This window comes from Pristiophorus japonicus, chromosome 14, assembly GCF_044704955.1.
Source record: "Pristiophorus japonicus isolate sPriJap1 chromosome 14, sPriJap1.hap1, whole genome shotgun sequence".
Classification (NCBI taxonomy): Eukaryota; Metazoa; Chordata; class Chondrichthyes; family Pristiophoridae; genus Pristiophorus; species Pristiophorus japonicus.
The window spans coordinates 67,637,865-67,657,759 of record NC_091990.1 but is presented as its reverse complement, the minus strand read 5'-3'; the positions used below and the strand labels follow the sequence as shown (position 1 = coordinate 67,657,759).

The following is a 19,895-nucleotide window of genomic DNA, read 5'->3' as shown; positions in this document are numbered from 1 at the left end:
CTGTACCTGCATGCCAACCTTCAATGATTGATGTACCATGACACCCAGGTCTCGTTGCACCTCCCCTTTTCCTAATCTGCCACCATTCAGATAATAGTCTGTCTCTCTGTTTTTACCACCAAAGTGGATAACCTCACATTTATCCACATTATACTTCATCTGCCATGCATTTGCCCACTCACCTATCCAAGTCACTCTGCAGCCTCATAGCATCCTCCTCGCAGCTCACACTGCCACCCAACTTAGTATCATCCGCAAATTTGGAGACACTACATTTAATCCCCTCGTCTAAATCATTAATGTACAATGTAAACAGCTGGGGCCCCAGCACAGAACCTTGCGGTACCCCACTAATCACTGCCTGCCATTCTGAAAAGGACTCATTTACTCCTACTCTTTGCTTCCTGTCTGACAACCAGCTCTCAATCCATGTCAGCACACTACCCCCAATCCCATGTGCTTTAACTTTGCACATTAATCTCTTGTGTGGGACCTTGTCGAAAGCCTTCTGAAAGTCCAAATACACCACATCAACTGGTTCTCCCTTGTCCACTCTACTGGAAACATCCTCAAAAAATTCCAGAAGATTTGTCAAGCATGATTTCCCTTTCACAAATCCATGCTTACTTGGACCTATCATGTCACCTCTTTCCAAATGCGCTGAGATGACATCCTTAATAATTGATTCCATCATTTTACCCACTACCGATGTCAGGCTGACTGGTCTATAATTCCCCGTTTTCTCTCTCCCTCCTTTTTTAAAAAGTGGGGTTACATTGGCTACCCTCCACTCCATAGGAACTGATCCAGAGTCAATGGAATGTTGGAAAATGACTGTCAATGTATCCGCTATTTCCAAGGCTACCTCCTTAAGTACTCTGGGATGCAGTCCATCAGGCCCTGGGGATTTATCGGCCTTCAATCCCATTAATTTCCCCAACACAATTTCCCGACTAATAAGGATTTCCCTCAGTCAGTTCCTCCTTCTTACTCGATCCTCTGACCCCTTTTATATCCGGAAGGTTGTTTGTGTCCTCCTTAGTGAATACCGAACCAAAGTACTTGTTCAATTGGTCTGCCGTTTCTTTGTTCCCCGTAATAACTTCCCCTGATTCTGACTGCGGGGAACCTACGTTTTCTTTACTAACCTTTTTCTCTTTACATATATGATAGAAGCTTTTGCAGCCCGTCTTAATGTTCCCTGCAAGCTTCCTCTCGTACTCTATTTTCCCTGCCCTAACCAAACCCTTTGTCCTCCTCTGCTGAGTTCTAAATTTCTCCCAGTCCCCGGGTTCGCTGCTATTTCTGGCCAATTTGTATGCCACTTCCTTGGCTTTAATACTATCCCTGATTTCCCTTGATAGCCACGGTTGAGCCACCTTCCCTGAGGGTGATGATGCCTTTCCTCATTGATTCTGACATGCTGCCGGCCAGAAGCATACCCCCGTACACTTCCAGCAGGTCTGGGCCCATCCAGTCCCACAAAGCCGAATACAACTCGACCGGTAAGCCGTCGCTTCCGGCAGTTTTACTCGTCGCGAGGAACCGGACAGTCTTTGTCAGCTCGTCCAGAGATAGCGGGTGGTCCAGACTCTCTCGCTCGCTGTCATCTAAGACCTCTGAGATAGACAACAGGAAAGACTGGGAGGCAGCGCGGTCTGTGGGCTTGACGTCGTACAGCCCGGCATAGAAAGATTTGCTGATCCTCTGCATGTCAGGCTGCGAAGACGTCACAAAACCATCTTCTTCCTTTAGGCTGGTGATCACAGAGCTCCCCCTGTGTACCTTTTGGAAGAAGAAACGCGAACATGTCTCATCCTGCTCACGGAGCGGACTCTGGAGCGGAAGACGATTTTGGAGGACTCTGAGGCAAAGAGCAAGGCTTGCTGGCCCTTCACCTCTTCAAGTTCCTCCGCGACATCGACCCCCATCGACTGCAGCAGGAGCAGGTTTTGCATACTCTTCTGGAGTTGGGACAATTCTCTCTGTCTCCCTCTCGCCTCCTGAACACCTTTGAGGATGAAGAACCTATTGATGTTTGTCTTGATTGTTTCCCACCATTGCATCGGGGAATCACAGAGGGGTTTTACGGTTCTCCAACCTTTGTAATCCCTCTTGAATTCCTCAACGTTTTCCGGGGTCAACAGTTTCACGTTGAGCTTCCATAGACCCCGCCAACTTTCTGGTCTTCCTGTGGGAGGCAGTCGGCCAGTAGGAGGCAGTGGTCAGAGAAGAACACTGGCGTGACGTCGGTGGATCTGACCTTGAGCGTGTGGGACACAAATAGGAAGTCTTTTCTGGAACGGACGGACCCGTCTGGTCTCGACCGGGTGTATCTGCACGGTGCTCCATCTGTGGGTTCAAGTTCCACTCCAGAGACCTGAGTACATAATTCAGGCTGACACTCCAGTGCAGTACTGAGGCAGTGCTGCACTGTTGGAGATGCCACTTTTCGGTTGAGATGTTAAATCGAGGCCTGTCTGCTCTCTCAGATGGGCGTAACAGATCCCATGGCACAGAAGAATTCACCCCTCGATGAATTGTCTGAGCTATTGATCATCCACCAGACCATTCGGAGAGAATTACTGCTGAGGAGCAGGACAGACCAATGAGCTCTCAGAAACGACTTCCTCCTTGGTAACCTTTGACCCTGGATGAATTTGTGATGAAGCCAATGTCAAGCGATCAAGTTGATGGATCCCTAACCTCTCAATTAACCCTGCTGTCTAGAATGATTGGCATCTCATTCAGATACTGCACTTCCCTACCATAAAAGGGGTGCTGTGGGTCAATGGCCTTTGACCCGGAAGTATAATGAGGTACGGTAGAATAGCGGTTATGTTACTGGTCTCGTAACCCAGAAGCCTGGACTAATGATCCAGAGACGGTGAGTTCAGTTAATTAAATTAAGCTGGAATTAAAAAGCTGTTATCAGTAATGCTAACCATGAAACTACCAGATTATCGTAAAAACCCATCTGGTTCACTGGCGTCCTTTCGGGAAAGAAATCTGCCGTCCCTACCTGATCGGGCGTATACGTGACTCCAGACCCACAGCAGGTGGTTGACCCTTAACTACCCTCTGAAATGGCCCAAGGAGGCACTCAGTTGTATTGAAGAAGGCGGCTCACCATCACCTCCTCGAGGGCCGTTAGGAATGGACAATAAATGCCAGCCTTGCCGGTGATGCCCAAATCTTGTGAATTAATTTTTAAAAAGGATTACGGTGGGATTGTAGAATGAATGCTGACACATCTCCTACATCCTTTCACAGCGCTGATGGAGGTGCATGAAGATTTCTTTGTGTACAGAAGTGGAGTTTACAGACACACTCCAGTGATGGCGGGGAAAACAGAGCGATTCCGCAGACATGGAACCCACTCGGTTAAAATCACAGGGTAAGGAATGATCGGTGTGGGGGCTTGGCTCAAATAAAGTTCAATCCGAGAGGACTGAGAATGGAAGACAATCACCAAAGTCTCCCAATATAATACACGGCAGGTAATTGTAACCTAACCCTCCCAGTGGGAGCGGGGCCCATGTCACACCCCACCCCAAGCGTAACATGTGAAACAGGCGTCAGAATGAGCCTCCCCTATTCTCCCAGGGGTGGGGAAGGAGGGATGCGGTTCGGTTAAAGTCAGGGTTTACGAGCCTCTAAGTGATGTGTCATTATCATAGGCGGCCCCTCAAATAAGGATAACTTGCTTCCACATGAGTTCAGATGTTTGAATGAAGGACCCGATGTTCCAGTCCTGAACTCCAATTGAAGGGTGGAAGATGCCTGTGTGTGGATTTTGTTAACGTGGAGTGACCATTGCACATCAGCCACAACACGGGTTTGACAGAGCTAGGCCATTGTCCAGTGGCAAGGGTTAACCAGGACGACTGGAGACCAGCTCTGCTGCACGGACCTAATGCGCACACATATCGCAGTGTGGGCTGGCCCGTGCTGCCCCTGGGCCCTCGCCTCTTCTGGGCCCCGTACCCTCATTCACCCCACCTTCGCCCGCGATGTTCCAGGGCCCAGCGCTCCAGCTCTATTTATAGCCCCAATCTGCGGTGGTGTTCTCACACAGGTCGGGGCAGCCCATGAGGTGTAGTAAATTCAGGACAGAGTGGCCAGTTGAAGCCGAGAGTGTAAATGGTTTACAGAGACAGTATGATAGATTTTGGTGGCAGAAGGGATTGAGAGATGGGTTGGTGACTTTAATTGTTGAATAGAGGTGGGCTGGTGCCTGCTGGCCTTTGCTTGTCCCTTGGGTTTTTTTGTGGATTCGGAGAGCTGGGAGCAGGCCCGATGCTTCGCTGCAGGATGAACTATTAAACGCGAGAGGCCTAGCAACTTCCATTCCCAGGCCACCGAATGATCTCCCAACCCAGCTCCGAGAAGGAAGGCAGCGTTGCATGTCTCAATTCTGGGTTAGGACAGGAGCAGGTCCTGCTGTGACCCTGCACTGCCTGATGGTCAGCCAGCCTGCCCCTCATTGGCTGCTCACTGGCTACGCTCCACACAGACAGTGACCAATTTGGAGCGGTACCAGGGGGCTACTGGCACCAATGAGATGGGACCACAACTTAACGGGTTAGCAGGCAGGAATGTGTAAAGATAAAACAATTCCAATAGAAAACAAGGAGACGACTGAAAATGAGCGAAATAAACTAATGACGGTAAAAGTGGGAGTATGATTCCTCTGTAGCAACTATTGAGCAATATGCCAGAGTTTCCCCTGCAATGGAAGTTTGGTTATTGCATTGTCAGTACCTGCTCTATGCTGTCAACTTTTTAAAAAATCGTTCATGGGATGTGGGTGTCGCTCAACTCATGAAATATTCTCAGCATGAACAGAATTGCCTTCGGCTGGTATAGTAGACGACTGAGTCCAGCAACAGTCAGCTGCTTTGTCTGTGTGCAAGTGATAACATTATTCCATTCGACAGAAACTGTGTACATCATCGTACAGTGCCTGCGGGGGTTACATGGGTCACACACTGAACATTCACTGCGGGGCCTGGCTCCAAATTCAGGCCAGACCCTTACATAAGAACATAACAATTAGGAGCAGGAGGCCGCCATTCGGCCCCTCGAGCCTGCTCCACCATTCAGTGAGATCACGGCTGATCTTCGACCTCAATCCACTTTCCTGCACTGTCCCCATATCCCTTGATTCCCTCAATATCCAAAAATCTATCGATCTCTGTCTTGAATATACTCAACGACTGAGCCTCCACAGCCCTCTGGGGCACAGAATTCCAAAGATTCACCACCCTCTGAGTGAAGAAATTTCTCTTCAGCTCAGTCCTAAATGGCCGACCCCGTATTCTATGACCCCTGGTTCCAGACTCCCCAGCCCGGGGGAAACATCCTCCCTGCATCTACCCTGTCAAACCCTGTAAGAATTTTGTATGTTTCAATGAGATCACCTCTCATTCTTCTAAACTCTAGAGAATATAGGCCTAGTCTGCTCAATCTCTCCTCATAGGACAATCCCCCCATCCCAGGAATCAGTCTGGTGAACCTTCGTTGCACTCCCTCTATGGCAAGTATATCCTTCCTTAGGTAAGGAGACCCAAACTGTGCACAGTACTCCAGGTGTGGTCTCACCAGGGACCTATATATTTACAGTAATACATCTTGGAGTACAAATTGCTCCCCCGCCCCAAACAGTGCGTCCCCACCCTGTCTCGATGTTTTTTACCGCAGCTGCGGTTCAGGTCGACTTTCAGGAAATTCTGCTTTTTTTTCCGTTTTGATCCGGAACTCGATCATAATGGGGGCTGTGCCTGCACTTGAGGGGCGTTGCGGAGGCACCACCGCGATGACATCATCACGCCGCCACGTCACCACGGCTCTCCCCTTCACTTAAAAGGGGAGAGCCTCCACGCTTTTTAACCTTCGGGCCACCAGGGAGGGTTTTGGCCGGGCCCAAGACGGGAATCCAGGCTGCCTGTTGACAGTCCGGCCGAACCCGGAGGCATAGCTGTCGGGCCGACCTGGCAGTCGGCCGACAAAAACAAACATGGCGGCAGCGACAGCGCGCCCTCCCCTTTAAGGGAAGCCGCACAGCCGCTGCAGAAGGCTGAAGATTTGAGAAGAATGTCGCCGTCGGGGGGGAGGGTAGATCAGCGGTGTGCACGGTGATGACGCGCTTACCACGGATCGGCAGCAGCGGAGCGGTGGGGGGGGGGGGTTGGGGCACCGCCGAGAAACCTCGGGAGGGCGATTGGGCTATCAGCAGCCATTCCAGCAAAAGTGGGCGGTTACTGCACTCTGCAGCGTGGCTGTCGATCTGCGGGTAACAGGCCTTGAGAGGGGCAATTTCAGACCCCTTTACTCTTATACTCAAAATCCGCGTGTAATAAAGGCCAACATTCCCTTTGCTTTCTTAATTGCTTGCTGTATCTGCATGTTAACTTTCAGTGATTGGTGTACAAGGACACCCAGGTCCCTCTGAACACCAACATTTCCCAATCTCTCACCGTTTAAAAAATACTCTGTTTTTCTATTTTTCCAGCAAAGTGGATAACTTCATATTTCTCCACATTATAATCCATTTGCTATGTTTTTGCCCACTCACTGAGCCTGTCTATATTCCCATTGTATCCTCTCCACAACTTACATCCTTGCGGCACCCCACTAGTTACAATTTGCCAACCCAAAAATGACCCGTTTATTCCTACTCTCAGTTTTCTGTCCATTAACCAATCCTCAATTCAAGCTGGTATATTACCCCCAATCTCAGGAACCCTAATTTTCTTTAATAACTTCTAGTGTGGCACCTTATCAAATGGCTTCTGAAAATCCAAATACACCACATCCACTGGTTCCCCCCTTATCTATCCTGCTAGTTACAACCTCAAAAAACTCTAACAGATTTGCAAACATGATTTCCCTTTCATAAATCAATATTTTCTAAGTGCCCTGTAACCACGTCCTTAATAGTAGGTTCTAACATTTTCCCTACTGCTGATGTCAAGCTAACTGGTCTGTAGTTCCCCCAGTTTTCTCCCTCCCTCCTTTCTTAAATAGTTGGGTTACATTAGCTACCTTCCAATCCGTGGGGACCGCTCTAGAATCTATGAAAGTTTGGAAGATGACAACCAGTGCATGCACAATCTCTAACACCACCTCCTTCAGGGCAAGGGTAAGCTGTAGCAGATGAGAGGCAAGACACCAAGCAATTATACGCCATAAGAGTCTTTCCATGAGGTGAAGGTTAACGAGCTGTGAGAGAAGGAAATGGGGTGATGGCTGTGGGTGTGAAGGGGACCACCCTGTCCCCTGGGCATTGCTGGTAACCCAATGCAGCGTGTTATCACCGTGTGGGGGAGGTCCCTGGGAGTGGTGGGTAGCTCAGTGCTGGGCATTGTTGGTTGGTGTATCCTCGTGCCTTGCCAGATCCGGTAAAATGGTTAACCTTCCAGCATGGCATGTCGGTGCGAGGGATGTTGCAGCTCATTGACTGCCCTGGCAACCCCTTCCTCTGCTCGGTGAGCAGCCGCCCTACTCCCTTCCAAAGCCAGGCCTCCTCCTCTGCCTGAGTCTCTCCCGTAGTTCCTTCCGCAGCCTTGCTGGGCAACCCGTCTGGGACTGTAACCTTAGGTCCCAGCCAGAACCGTTCCAGACACATGGACATATCTAAATCAGGCTCAGGGGTGGCAGCTTGGTGCCCTGCCATACTTTCACTCTGCATTTCAGGAAAATCTCTCTCCTTTGCATTCATTCCTGACCCCATGTCACTGCTGCTTGTGTACTAAACACTGCATTTGTGTTCAAACTTCACTGTGAGCAGCAATTGCACTGTCTGCAGAATAACTATTTCACTATACCAATATTAAAATGCCCCAAAGTAAGCCCAGGTCATGGGTATTTTATAGAATGATCTTTATAAGCATGCCGGATGCTGCCGAAGAAGCCTTGGCGAGTTGCTGCAGTGCATCCTGTAGAAGGTACACACTGCAGCCACGGTGTGCCGGTGGTGGAGGGAGTGAATGTTTGAGGTGGTGGATGGGGTGTCAATCAAGCGGGCTGCTTTGTCCTGGATGGTGTCGAGCTTCTTGAGTGTTGTTGGAACTGCACTCATCCAGGCAAGTGGAGAGTATTCCATCACACTCCTGACTTGTGCCTTGTAGATGGTGGAAAGGCTTTTGGGAGTCAGGAGGTGAGACACTCGCCACAGAATACCCAGCCTCTGACCTGCTCTTGTACCCACAGTATTTATGTGGTCAAGCAGGGCTGTGTCGTCGCACCACGCACTTGTCGATCTTCCTCGCCACTATGCTCCATTTCACTCTCAACAAACTCCCCGCTGGAGTGGAACTAAACTGTAGAACCAATGGGAACCTGTTCAACCTTCGTCGCATCCAGGCTAGATCCAAGATCGCCCATCCTCTGTCATCGAACTACAGTACGTGGACGACGCTTGCGTCTGCGCACATTCAGAGGCCGAACTCCAAACCATCATCAGCATCTTCACCGAGGCATACGAAAGCATGGGCCTTAAACGAAACATCTGTAAGACAAAGGTCCTCCACCAACCTGACCCCTCTACACAGCACTGCCCCCTGGTCATCAAAATCTACGGCACGGCCCTGGACAATGTAGACCTTTTTCCATTCCTCGGGAGCCTACTATCAGCAAGGGCAGACATTGACGACAAGGTCCAACACTGGCTCCAGTGCCACAGTGCAGCCTTCGATTGCCTCAGGAAGAGAGTGTTTGAAGACCAGGACCTCAAATATAGTCTACAGGACAGTAGTGATACCCACCCTCCTATATGGCTCAGAGACGTGGACCATATACAGTAGACACCTCAAAGCTCTGCAGAAGTACGACCAATGCTGCCTCCGCAAGATCCTGCAAATCCACTGGGAGGATTGACACACCAGCGTTCGTGTCCTCGATCAGGCCAACATCCCCAACATCGAAGCACTGACCATACTCGACCATTGGACAGGCCACATCGTCCACATGCCCGACGCAAGACTCCCAAAGCAAGCGCTCTACTCGGAAGACCTACACAGCAAGCGAGTCTGAGGTGGGCAGAGGAAACGTTACAAGGACACCCTCAAAGCCTCCTTGATAAAGTGCAACATCCCCACCGACACCTGGGAATCCCTTGCCCAAGACTGTCCTAAATGGAGGAAGAGCATCGGTAGGACGCTGAGCACCTTGAGTCTCGTCACCGAGAGCATGCAGAAAGCAAACGCAGACAGCGGAAGGAGCATGCGGCAAACCAGTCCCACCCTCCCTTACCCTCAACCACTGTCTGTCCCATCTGTGACAGAGACTGTAATTCCCGTATTGAATTGTACAGTCACCTGAGAAATTGCTTTGAGTGGAAGCAAGTCTTCGAGGGATTTCGAGGGATTGTCTATGATGATGATGATTTATGTGGCTGGTCCAGTTAGATGTCTGGTAAATGATGACCCCCAGGATGTAGGGGATTCAGCGATGGTAATGCCATTGAAGGTCAAGGGGCTGGTGGTTAGACTCTCGCTTGTTGGAGATGGTCATTGCCTGGCACTTGTGTAGCACGAATGTTAATTGCCACTTATCAGCTCAAGCCTGAATGTTGTCCAGGTCTTGCTGCATGTGGGCATGGACTGTTCCATTATCTGAAGAAATGCAATTGAAGCCGAACACTGCAATCATCAGCGAACATCGCCACTTCTGATCTTATGGTGGAGGGAAGGTCATTGATGAAGCAGTTGAAGATGCTTGGGCCGAGGACACAGCCCTGAGGGACTCCTGCAGCGAAGCCCTGAGGCTGAGATGATTCACCCCCAACCACCACAACCATCTTTCTTTGTGCTGCGTATGACTCCAGCCAGTGGAGAGTTTTTCCCCTCATCCCCATGGACCTCAGTTTTACTAGGGCTCCCTGTTGCCACACTCGGTCAAATGCTGCCTTGATGACGAGGGCAGACACTCTCACCTCACCTCTGGAATTCGAGCCTTGTGTGGCCGTTTGAAACCTGGGACAGATTGAGATCCTGGTGTGGGTGTAATCACTGGGACAGATTGAGATCCCGGTGTGGGTGTAATCACTGACACAGATTGAGATCCCGGTGTGGGTGTAATCACTGACACAGATTGAGATCCCGGTGTGGGTGTAATCACTGACACAGATTGAGATCCCGGTGTGGGTGTAATCACTGACACAGATTGAGATCCCGGTGTGGGTGTAATCACTGACACAGATTGAGATCCCGGTGTGGGTGTAATCACTGGGACAGATTGAGATCCCGGTGTAGGTGTAATCACTGACACAGATTGAGATCCCGGTGTGGGTGTAATCACTGGGATAGATTGAGATCCCGGTGTGGGTGTAATCACTGACACAGATTGAGATCCCGGTGTGGGTGTAATCACTGACACAGATTGAGATCCCGGTGTGGGTGTAATCACTGGGACAGATTGAGATCCCGGTGTGGGTGTAATCACTGACACAGATTGAGATCCCGGTGTGGGTGTAATCACTGACACAGATTGAGATCCCGGTGTGGGTGTAATCACTGACACAGATTGAGATCCCGGTGTGGGTGTAATCACTGGGACAGATTGAGATCCCGGTGTGGGTGTAATCACTGACACAGATTGAGATCCCAGTGTGGGTGTAATCACTGGGACAGATTGAGATCCCGGTGTGGGTGTCATCACTGACACAGATTGGGATCCCGGTGTGGGTGGCATTGATTCAGGTGCCTGGGCTCGCTCTGCTCCTCTGGCCCATTAACTGCGCACACTTTGAGGAAGCAGACTGGACAGTTTGTGAGTATCGTGGGCTGGATGATTTCCCCCACACACCGGAGTGTCCTGGTCCAGAGTTGCTGTGTATTTGAAGAGAAGCGACAAGAATAGAATGTTTGTTCTTATTCTAACGTGGAATTTGATAAATATGTGGAGCATGCTTTCGGCAGTGCGGGGAAAGTCCGTGACAATAGGTGAATCATTGTTTGGCTGCCCTCTGATCGGCGGGTTAATCCGTGTTGAGGTGGAATCCTGCCTAGATATGTGCCGGAAGTACTCGCAGTGTTGACTTGTCCCTGTTTTGTTTGGTATTCCTGGATGGAATCTGCACAGTGACCTCAGGCTGGGCGGAGGCCTCTTCCAGCTGTTGTCCCCAGGCAGCAGGTCAGGTGAGATTTGCGCTCACAGGAAGGTCAAGGCCAGCCTTTCTGTGAAGTCACAGAGAAACTAGACACAGAGCCAAGGACATAATGCTGCGGGGAGGGGGGGTGCGATTGGGTCCACACCCTACGCTGCGCAGTCCTTCGATATCTCAATAAAATGTTTCTTTCCAAGAACACAAGGATATTCTTCAATCGTTCGGGGGAGCAGAAGGAGCAAGGACTTGAGTGTGTAAACTTCCATCTACCTGAGTCCCAATCCTCTAGGAGAAACTCATACCCGTGCCCACCTTGTGAGAGAGTTGGATTGAGGGTAGCTGGGATTGTGCCAACGATGGGAGTCAAATCCCCCCCTCCCCCATCATCAGCTTTTGATTTGGGACCGAGCTGGATGGGGAAATTATTCAACACCTTTTTTTTAATTTCAAAATATACTTTATTCATATAAAAATTTGTACAGTACATTCAAAAGCAGTTCAGTACATTTAGCTGCGGTCAGCAATCCCATACACTACATTTGGGTGCTGACGGCAGTTCCGTTCGATACATTTCCTTGCTTTTCATTTCAAGTACAATTCAGTACAACACCTTTCCCAACTCTCCGCGCCTGCCCTGACTCTCCCTTGGAGACTTCACCTCTCCACCACCTCCAAGTGTGAGGCAGACAGTAAAGGGGGAATATTAACCCGCCCCATGCCGCAGGAACAGGGCGAGTGTGCAGTTCAAATAGCCGTGTATAGATTCGATTCCTGCCCGCCACCATCTTAACTTGGCCAAGGAGCCTGCCTGACTCGGGCAGGAGCCTGATTAATGTATGTTAATTGGGGTCCTATAATGGCTATAATGGTGTTTTACCGGCCTCCTGAGTCCCAGGGGGGTGGGGGGGCTCTCGACGGAAATCTGAACCTCTCCTCAGCGGATCCACAAGGAAAGTCTGGGACTGTGCTGACCAAGAGTCCGCTGTGGGACCCGCCCGTGACACAGCCCCGACCCCCCCCCCCCCCGGGGAAAGGGGCCAAACGCCCCCCCCCCACACACGACTTACTTGTGGGACCCACGGCTTTGACCTGCCCATGACCTGCCAGCTGCCTATTTCTTCCTGTTTCGGGCAGGCCGTTGATTCGTGGGAAATGAATGAAGCCCAGTCGTTAAACTCAACCGCGGACCCTCATGGAGACTCCCGGGTGGGAAGGTTGCTGTCTCCCGCCCATCCCCCGCCCTCGCCCACTGATCCCACCCCCCCAGCAGTCTCCCTCCCGGGAGTTAGATCCACCCAATTGCTCCGCCCTCCCCAGCCCAGGTGCCCTGCAGTCCCTCAAAACCGGCCCCGCTCACCAGCTCATTTGGTCTGGGGACGGAGCCCACTCTGACCCAACCCATCACCCAACACATAGAGCACCAGCTCGCTCGCCTCACACGTGCTGGCCTTCTGACCTCAGGCAATGTTCCAGAGCCAATAAACTTTGAAAGGAATGTTTTTTCTGATTAATAACTCGGGACTTTAAACTGTATTCTAATCAAAAGACTCTTTGTGTTTGGTTGTTTGTAGATGGGGTGAAGAGCACGGATATGATGGACAGCTTCGCCAATACTGGGTATGTCCAAACTACAACCACAACACACGCACACAGTTTTTTGTGTTTATGCTATTGAGGATGTGAGAATGTGCTGGGGAATGGTGCAGAATGGTCAGATACAGAGTACCACTCCCTCTGGTCAATCCCACACCCAGGGATACTGAGGCCAGTTGCAGCTCCCCCACCACTGCTGTCGAACATCCAACACAGCACAGAGCAAATAAACCCATCGGCTTACCTGGCCTGCTCCATTCAGTACCACACCAGGCCTCCTTTGGACATTCCCAAACATGAGGGAGGAAAGGACACTTTGCAGGGTGTGGGGTGGTGTCTCTGGAATGTGTGAGGAGCTGCCACCAGTTGTGATTGTGGAACATTCATCGGTAATTTATTTCTTCCCTCACCTCTTCCAGATTGCCGCCAACTCCTGGGGGAGGAACTGGGGAGAGAACGGATACTTCAAGATCGCTCGTGGCGAGAACGAGTGCGACATTGAAACCTTCATCCTTAGCAGCTGGGGACGGGTGACCATGGAGGATATGCGTCACAAGTGAGGTGTCCAGCGACCTGGCTATGGCCCAAAGGCGCCAGTGAGAGCCACCTTCAGCAAGTTACCCCCTTTTCCTCAGTCTGCACAGCTCTCAGTATTCAACAAAGAAACAGTGTTAAACGGATCTTCATCAGCACCGCTGATGCCTGACCTCATGCGTCAGGATATAGCCCCGGTGTCAGCCAGACAACTTCACTCCTTGTGAGAGGAGATCATCACTTCTTCATGGACACACTCCAGGGAACCCCTCAACACAGCGATAGTGAACAACAAGATGTGAATCAAAGGGTGTCGCACTCAGCTAGTGTGACAGGGCTGTGACAGAGTGTCCCCGGTAACCCTGGCAACTGACCAACAGCGCACCAATCTAAGAGTGGAAGTTCTGTCAGTCATTCATGCCCCACAATCTATAGAAATGGAAGTGTCACGTGTATAGAGCTTCCCGTTAACAATGGGAGATTCTCATTGGTGAACTGGGTTAGGGGTGGGGCACAGTGCAATGGAAGCTGTGACACAAAGCCACAGGGAATGCTGGGAAGAGCGAGGGTGTCTGAATGATCATTCCCTCCCATGGGAATCCCACTCCTGGGGGCGGGGTTTCAGATTAAAATCCGGAATTTGCACTGTTTTCACACTTGTGAACAATTACTGTACTTTTGGTGTCTGAGAAATGGGCCCTAAAGCTAACTGCACCTTACACATGTGCATACATGATTTATGAATATTTTACTGTTTCAGGAAAAGCTGTGATTTACACATCAGGCATGGGTGAAAAACGACAGCGTCCACAATTCCATTCACTGCTTAATGCACAATTTTAAAATCAGAGCCAGGCCATTCAAAGCCAATGTCAAGAAACACTTTTTCACCCAAAGGGGCAACAGAAATCAGCAACCTGCTCCCTCAGAAAGGCTGTGGATGCTGGGGTCAATGAAACGTTCACGACTGAGGTCAATAGATTTTTGTTGGGTAAGGATATCAAGGGATGTGGAACAAAGGCGGGGAAATGTAGTTGAGGGGCAGATCAGCCATGATCTAATCGAATGGCGGAGCAGGCTCGAGGGGCCGAATGGCCTCCTCCTGTTCCTGTGCACTCTCCTCAGACTGGGTAACAGCACCATGTAGCCTCAGATTCAAGCTGAAGCGGAGATTGACCAGAATAGTCCTGGGGATGAGGGACGTCAGTTACATGGATAGACTGGAGAAGCTGGGGTTGTTCTCCTTGGAGCAGAGAAGGTTAAGAGGAGGTTAAGAGGAGGTTTGATAGAGGTGTTTAAAATCATGAGGGGTTTTGATCGAGTAAAGAAGGAGAAACTGTTTTCAGTGGCAGGAGGATCGGTGACCAGAGGGACACAGATTTAGGAAAATTGGCAAAAGAGCCAGAGCCAGAGGGGAGATTAGAATGTTTTTACGCAGCGAGTTGTTGTGATTGGGAATGCGCTGCCTGAAAGGACGGTGGGAGCAGATTCAATAATATCTTTCAAAGGGAAATTGGATAAATACTTAAAAAGAAAAAAATTACCGGGCGATGGGGAAAGAGGAGGAGAGTGGGACTGTTTGGATAGCTCGACCAAAGAGCACAGGAACGATGGGCCGAATGGTCTCCCTCTGTGCTGTGTGCTTCTATGAGAAATCAATGCTATTTGTGACAGATTATGGTTCAAATTCCGGATTAGAGAGGGAGTGAGCTTTGAACTCTGACTGTTCCCAGGGTATGTCCACCTTATCTTGTTCATTTTTGCTCGGTTTCTGAACTATCAGATATATATATTTTTCCCACAAACTTTGATATTACTGAAAGAAGACATCAATTTCTATTATAACTGTCAAAATAAAAATGTACTTAAAATGGCGGCTGCTTTCCTTGTGTGTGCGGTGGGTGTAAGTGGATGGATGCGAGTACCGTGTGGCTCTGGTGATGGAAGGTTGAGATGTGAGGGATGCAGAGGTGTGGGGCAGGCACACCGGTGGGACTTTAGGTTAAGAGAATATGACTCAGGAGCAGAGAGCAACTCATAGTCCACAGGACAAAGCCTTGGCCCGGTGAAAAGGTGACTCCCTATAGGTCCACGGTCAACCTCTATGGCAAGGCCTCCTGCAGTCTGGGCATGTCTTGGTTCCACTGCCACACTCAGGAGTCTGGTGTTAACAGGGCAGGGCTCTCCTCTCCGGATAACTCGCCATCTCTAGCACTGTGAGCAGAACGAGGCCCTTCCTGGTCGCATAGTCTCCCACGGGCATTGATCCCAGCATGCCTTTCATTCAATATTACCAGTCCCAGCACGACTAAGGTGTGATGGGTTGCCATAGATATCTTTTTCATGTGACAGCCAAGGAATCGACACATTCTGGTTGACACAATACTCCAGGATACTCAGCAGGTTGACATGTCCTCGGGCCGTTTCCAACTCTGGGCCCTCAGAGTTTTAATTATGTCTCTCTTTTGGGTCAATGTTGGTGCTGATCAAGGTGAGAGTAGTGTTAGTGGAACACCTCTCGTCTCCGGCACCCAGTGTCAGTGCCGAGGTATTGCACAGTAGGATCCCAGGGTAAGCTCCCTCTACCACATGAATGTGCCTCAGGGTGGGACCTTTCCCCAGCATCCTGTGGCCTCTCTGGGCAAGAGTGCCAATTAGTGTTGATGCCCAATTAGAGGAAAATTAGCAGCTGCCCAAATTAATTCTGTGTAGGATCTTCACAGATAGGCGAGATTTTGTCCCAACAATAGCCCGCCTCCCCCCGCTCCGCCTCAGCCCACAGAATCATAGACTCATACAGCACCGGAGGAAGTCATTCGGCCCATTATGCCTGGACCGACTCTTTGAAAGAGCTATTCAATTAATCCTACTCCCCTATTCATCCGCCATAGTCCTGTAACGATTTCCACTTCAATCATTTACCCAATTCCCTTCTGTATGTTAGTACTGAATCTGCCTCCACCACCCTTTCCCGGTGCATTCCAGATCACGACAACTAGCTACGTAATTATTTTTCTCATGTCACCTCTGGTTCTTTACCCAGTTACCTTAAATCTGTGTCCTCTGCTACCAACCCATCTGCCACTGGAAACCGTTTCTCCTTATTTACTTTATCAAAACCGTTTATGATTTTGAACAACTTGATCAAATCTCCTCTTAACTTTCTCTGCTCCAAAGAAAACAATCCCAGCTTCTCCAGTCTATCCACGTAACTGAAGTCCCACATCCCTGGGACTATTTTAGACAAGCTCTTCTGGACCCTCTCCAAGGCCTTGACATCCTTCCTAAAGTGTGGCGCCCAGAATTGAACCGATTACTCCAGCTGAGGCCTAATCAGTATTTTATAAAGGTTTAGCGTAACTTCCTTGTTTTTGTACTCTGCCGTTATTTATATAACCCAGGATCATGTGTGTTTTAACAGCTTGCTCAACTGGTCCTGCCACCATCAAAGATTTGTGTACAGACACCCCCAGCTCTCTGTTTCTGCACCCCCTGTAAAATTGTACCATTTAGTTGATATTGCCTCTCCCTCATTCTTCCTACCAAAATGTATCACCTCACACTGCTCTACATTAAATGTCATCTACCCTGCGTCTGCCCATTTCATCTGTCTCTGTCCTCCAGAAGTCTGTTACTAGCCTCTCGACCTTTACTAGATTTCCAAGTTTTGTGTTATGTGCAAACTTTGATATTGTGTCCTGTATACCCAAGTCCAGGTCATTAATATATATCAAAAAGAGCAGTGTTCCTAGTTCCGACTCCTCGGGACCCCGCTGTATACTCACCTCCAGTCTGAGAAACAACCGTTCATCACTACTTTCTGCTTTCTGTCCCTCAGCCAATTCCGTATCCACACTGCCCCTTTGATCCTGTGGGCTTCAATTTTGCCGACGTATTTATTATGTGGTACACGCCTATCGAAAGTCCACATACACCACATAGAATCATAGAATAGTATCAAATCTCTTAGCATTATCTGCTCCAAGGAGAACAATCCCAGCTTCTTCAGTCTATCCACATAACTGAAGTCCCTCATCCCTGGAATTCTAGTAAATCTTTTCTGCACACTCCCTTCACATCCTTCCTAAAATGTGATGCCCAGAATTGGGGCCGAACCAGTGTTTTATACAGGTTTAGCATAACTTCCTGGCTTTTGAACTCTGTGCCCCTATTTATAAAGCCCAGGATCACATACGCTTTATTAACTGCTTTGTTAACCTGCCCTGCCACCTTCAGAGATTTGTGAACCAACACCCGCGGGTCTCTGTTTTTGCACCACCTTTAAATATATCATTTAGTTCATATTGCCTCTCCTAATTCTTCCTACCAAAGTGTACCCCTTCGCACTTCTCAGTGTTAAATTTCGTCCGCCCATTCCACCAGTCTGTCTTTGCCCTCCTGAAGCCTATCACTATCCTCCTCACTGTTTACGACACTTACAAGTTTCATGTCATCTGAAAATGTTGAAATTGTGCTCTGTACCCCCAAGTCCAAGTCATGCATATCATGTATATCAAAAACAGCAGTGGACCTAATATTGAACCTTGTGAAGCACAATTGTACTCCTTTCTCCAGTCTGAAAAACAGCCATTCACCACTACTCTCTGCTTTCTATCCCTTAGCCAACTGTGTACCCATGCTGCTTTGAAAGTAGAAAAGTCCCCAGGCCCGGATGAAATGCATCCCAGGCTGTTGAGCGAAGTAAGAGAGGAAATAGCAGAGGCCTTGACCATCATTTTCCAGTCCTCCTTGGATCTGGGCATGGTGCCGGAGGATTGGAGGACTGCTAATGTAGTACCCTTGTTTAAGAAGGGAAAAAGGGATAGGCCGAGTAATTACAGGCCTGCCAGACTAACCTCAATGGTGGGAAAATTATTGGAAAATCCTGAAAGACAGGATAAATCTGCATTTGGAAAGGCAAGGATTAATTAGGGACAGTCAGCACGGATTTGTTAAGGGAAGATCGTATTTGACGAACCTGATTGAATTTTTTGAGGAGGTAACCAAGAGGGTCGATGAGGGTAGTGCGTATGATGTAGTGTATATGGATTTTAGCAAAGCTTTTGATAAGGTCCCACATGGTAGACTGGTCATGAAGATTAAAGCCCATGAGATCCAGGGCAAAGTGGTAAGTTGGATCCAAAATTGGCTTGGAGATAAGAAGCAAAGGGTAATGATTGATGGATGTTTTTGTGACTGAAAAGATATTTCCAGTGGGGTTCTGCGGGGTTCAGTACTGGGTCCCTTGCTTTTTGTGGTATATATCAACGATTTAGATTTGAACATAGGGAGTATGATTAAGAAATTTGCAGACGACACTAAAATTGGCTGTGTGGTTGATAATGATGAGGAAAGTCATGGGCTGCAGGAGAATATCAATCTACTGGTCAGGTGGGCAGAGCAGTGGTAAATGGAATTTAATTCAGGGAAGTGTGAGGTGATGCACTTTGGGAGGGCTAATAGGGAAAGGGTATACACATTAAGCAGTAGGCCACTTAATAGTGTAGATGAACAAAGGGACCTTGGAGTGCTTGTCCACAGATCCCGGAAAGCAGCAGGCCAGGTGGATAAGGTAGTTAAGAAGGCATTCGGAATGCTTGCCTTTATTGGCCAAGGCATAGAATATAAGAGCAGGGAGGTTATGCTTAATTAGTATAATACTTTGGTTAGGTCACAGCTGGAGTACTGCATGCAGTTCTGGTCGCCATATTATAGGAAGGACATGATTGCACTAGAGCGGGTGCAGAGGAGATTTACTAGGATGCTGCCTGGAATGGAGAATCTTAGTTATGAGGACAGATTGGATAGGCTGGGTTTGTTCTCATTGGAACAGAGGAGGTTGAGAGGAGACCTCATTGAGGTGTACAAAATATTGAGCGGCCTGGACATAGTGGAGAGTAAGGGCCTATTTTCATTGGTGGAGGGATCTATTACGAGGGGGCATAGTTTTAAGATGGTTGATGGAAGGTTCAGAGGGGATTTGAGGGGAGGATTTTTCATGCAGAGGGTTGTGGGGATCTGGAACTCGCTGCCTGGAAGAGTGGTGGATGCAGAAACCCTCACCACTTTTAAGAGATGGTTGGATGAGCACTTAAAGTGCAGTAACCTGCAGGGTTACGGACCTAGAACTGGTAATTGGAATTAGACTGGATGACCTTTTGCTGGCCGACGCAGATATAATGGTACGGCAGGGAATCGAATACGGCCAGGGTGATCTCCTGGACTCGTTTTGATCGCTTGGATGGGTCGGAGAGGAATTTTCCCAGATTTTTTCTCCCAAAATTGGCCTGGGTTTTTATCTGGTTTTTGCCTCTCCCAGGAGTTCACTTGGCTCCGGTTGGTGTTGGAATGTAGAATGTTTCAGTATAAGGGGTGTCGCAGTTGTGTGCGGCGGACTGGTTGGGTTGGGTGCTCTGCCTTTCCGTCATTGTTCATTGTTCGTAGGTTTATATGTAACCTTCAGGGCTGCTGACCAAGGGCCGTGCGACTCTTTGTCGGCCGGCGCGGACACGATGGGCCGAAATCGCCTCCTTCTGCGCTGTAAATTTCTATATTTCTATGTTTCTATTGTTTATTTTATCTCATGGGCTCCAATTTTGCTAACACGCCTATTATGTAATATCGACCACACTACCCTCATGAATCCTCTCCATTACTT

The 19,895-nt window shown here is 49.1% G+C and overlaps 1 protein-coding gene across 3 annotated transcripts in view; it reads left to right on the top strand.

Annotated features, from left to right (window-relative positions):
- The window catches only part of tinagl1 (tubulointerstitial nephritis antigen-like 1), an 80,772-nt gene extending 65,664 nt beyond the window's left edge, over positions 1 to 15,108 (top strand). For all 3 annotated transcript variants that reach the window (XM_070899282.1, XM_070899280.1, XM_070899283.1), the window contains exons 10-12: positions 3,274 to 3,397; positions 12,682 to 12,727; positions 13,123 to 15,108. In XM_070899282.1, the coding sequence (XP_070755383.1) occupies positions 3,274 to 3,397; positions 12,682 to 12,727; positions 13,123 to 13,263 (311 nt within the window). In that variant the 3' untranslated portion in view covers positions 13,264 to 15,108. The remainder of the gene's footprint in view (positions 1 to 3,273; positions 3,398 to 12,681; positions 12,728 to 13,122) is intronic.
- The last annotated feature ends 4,787 nt before the right edge of the window (positions 15,109 to 19,895 follow it).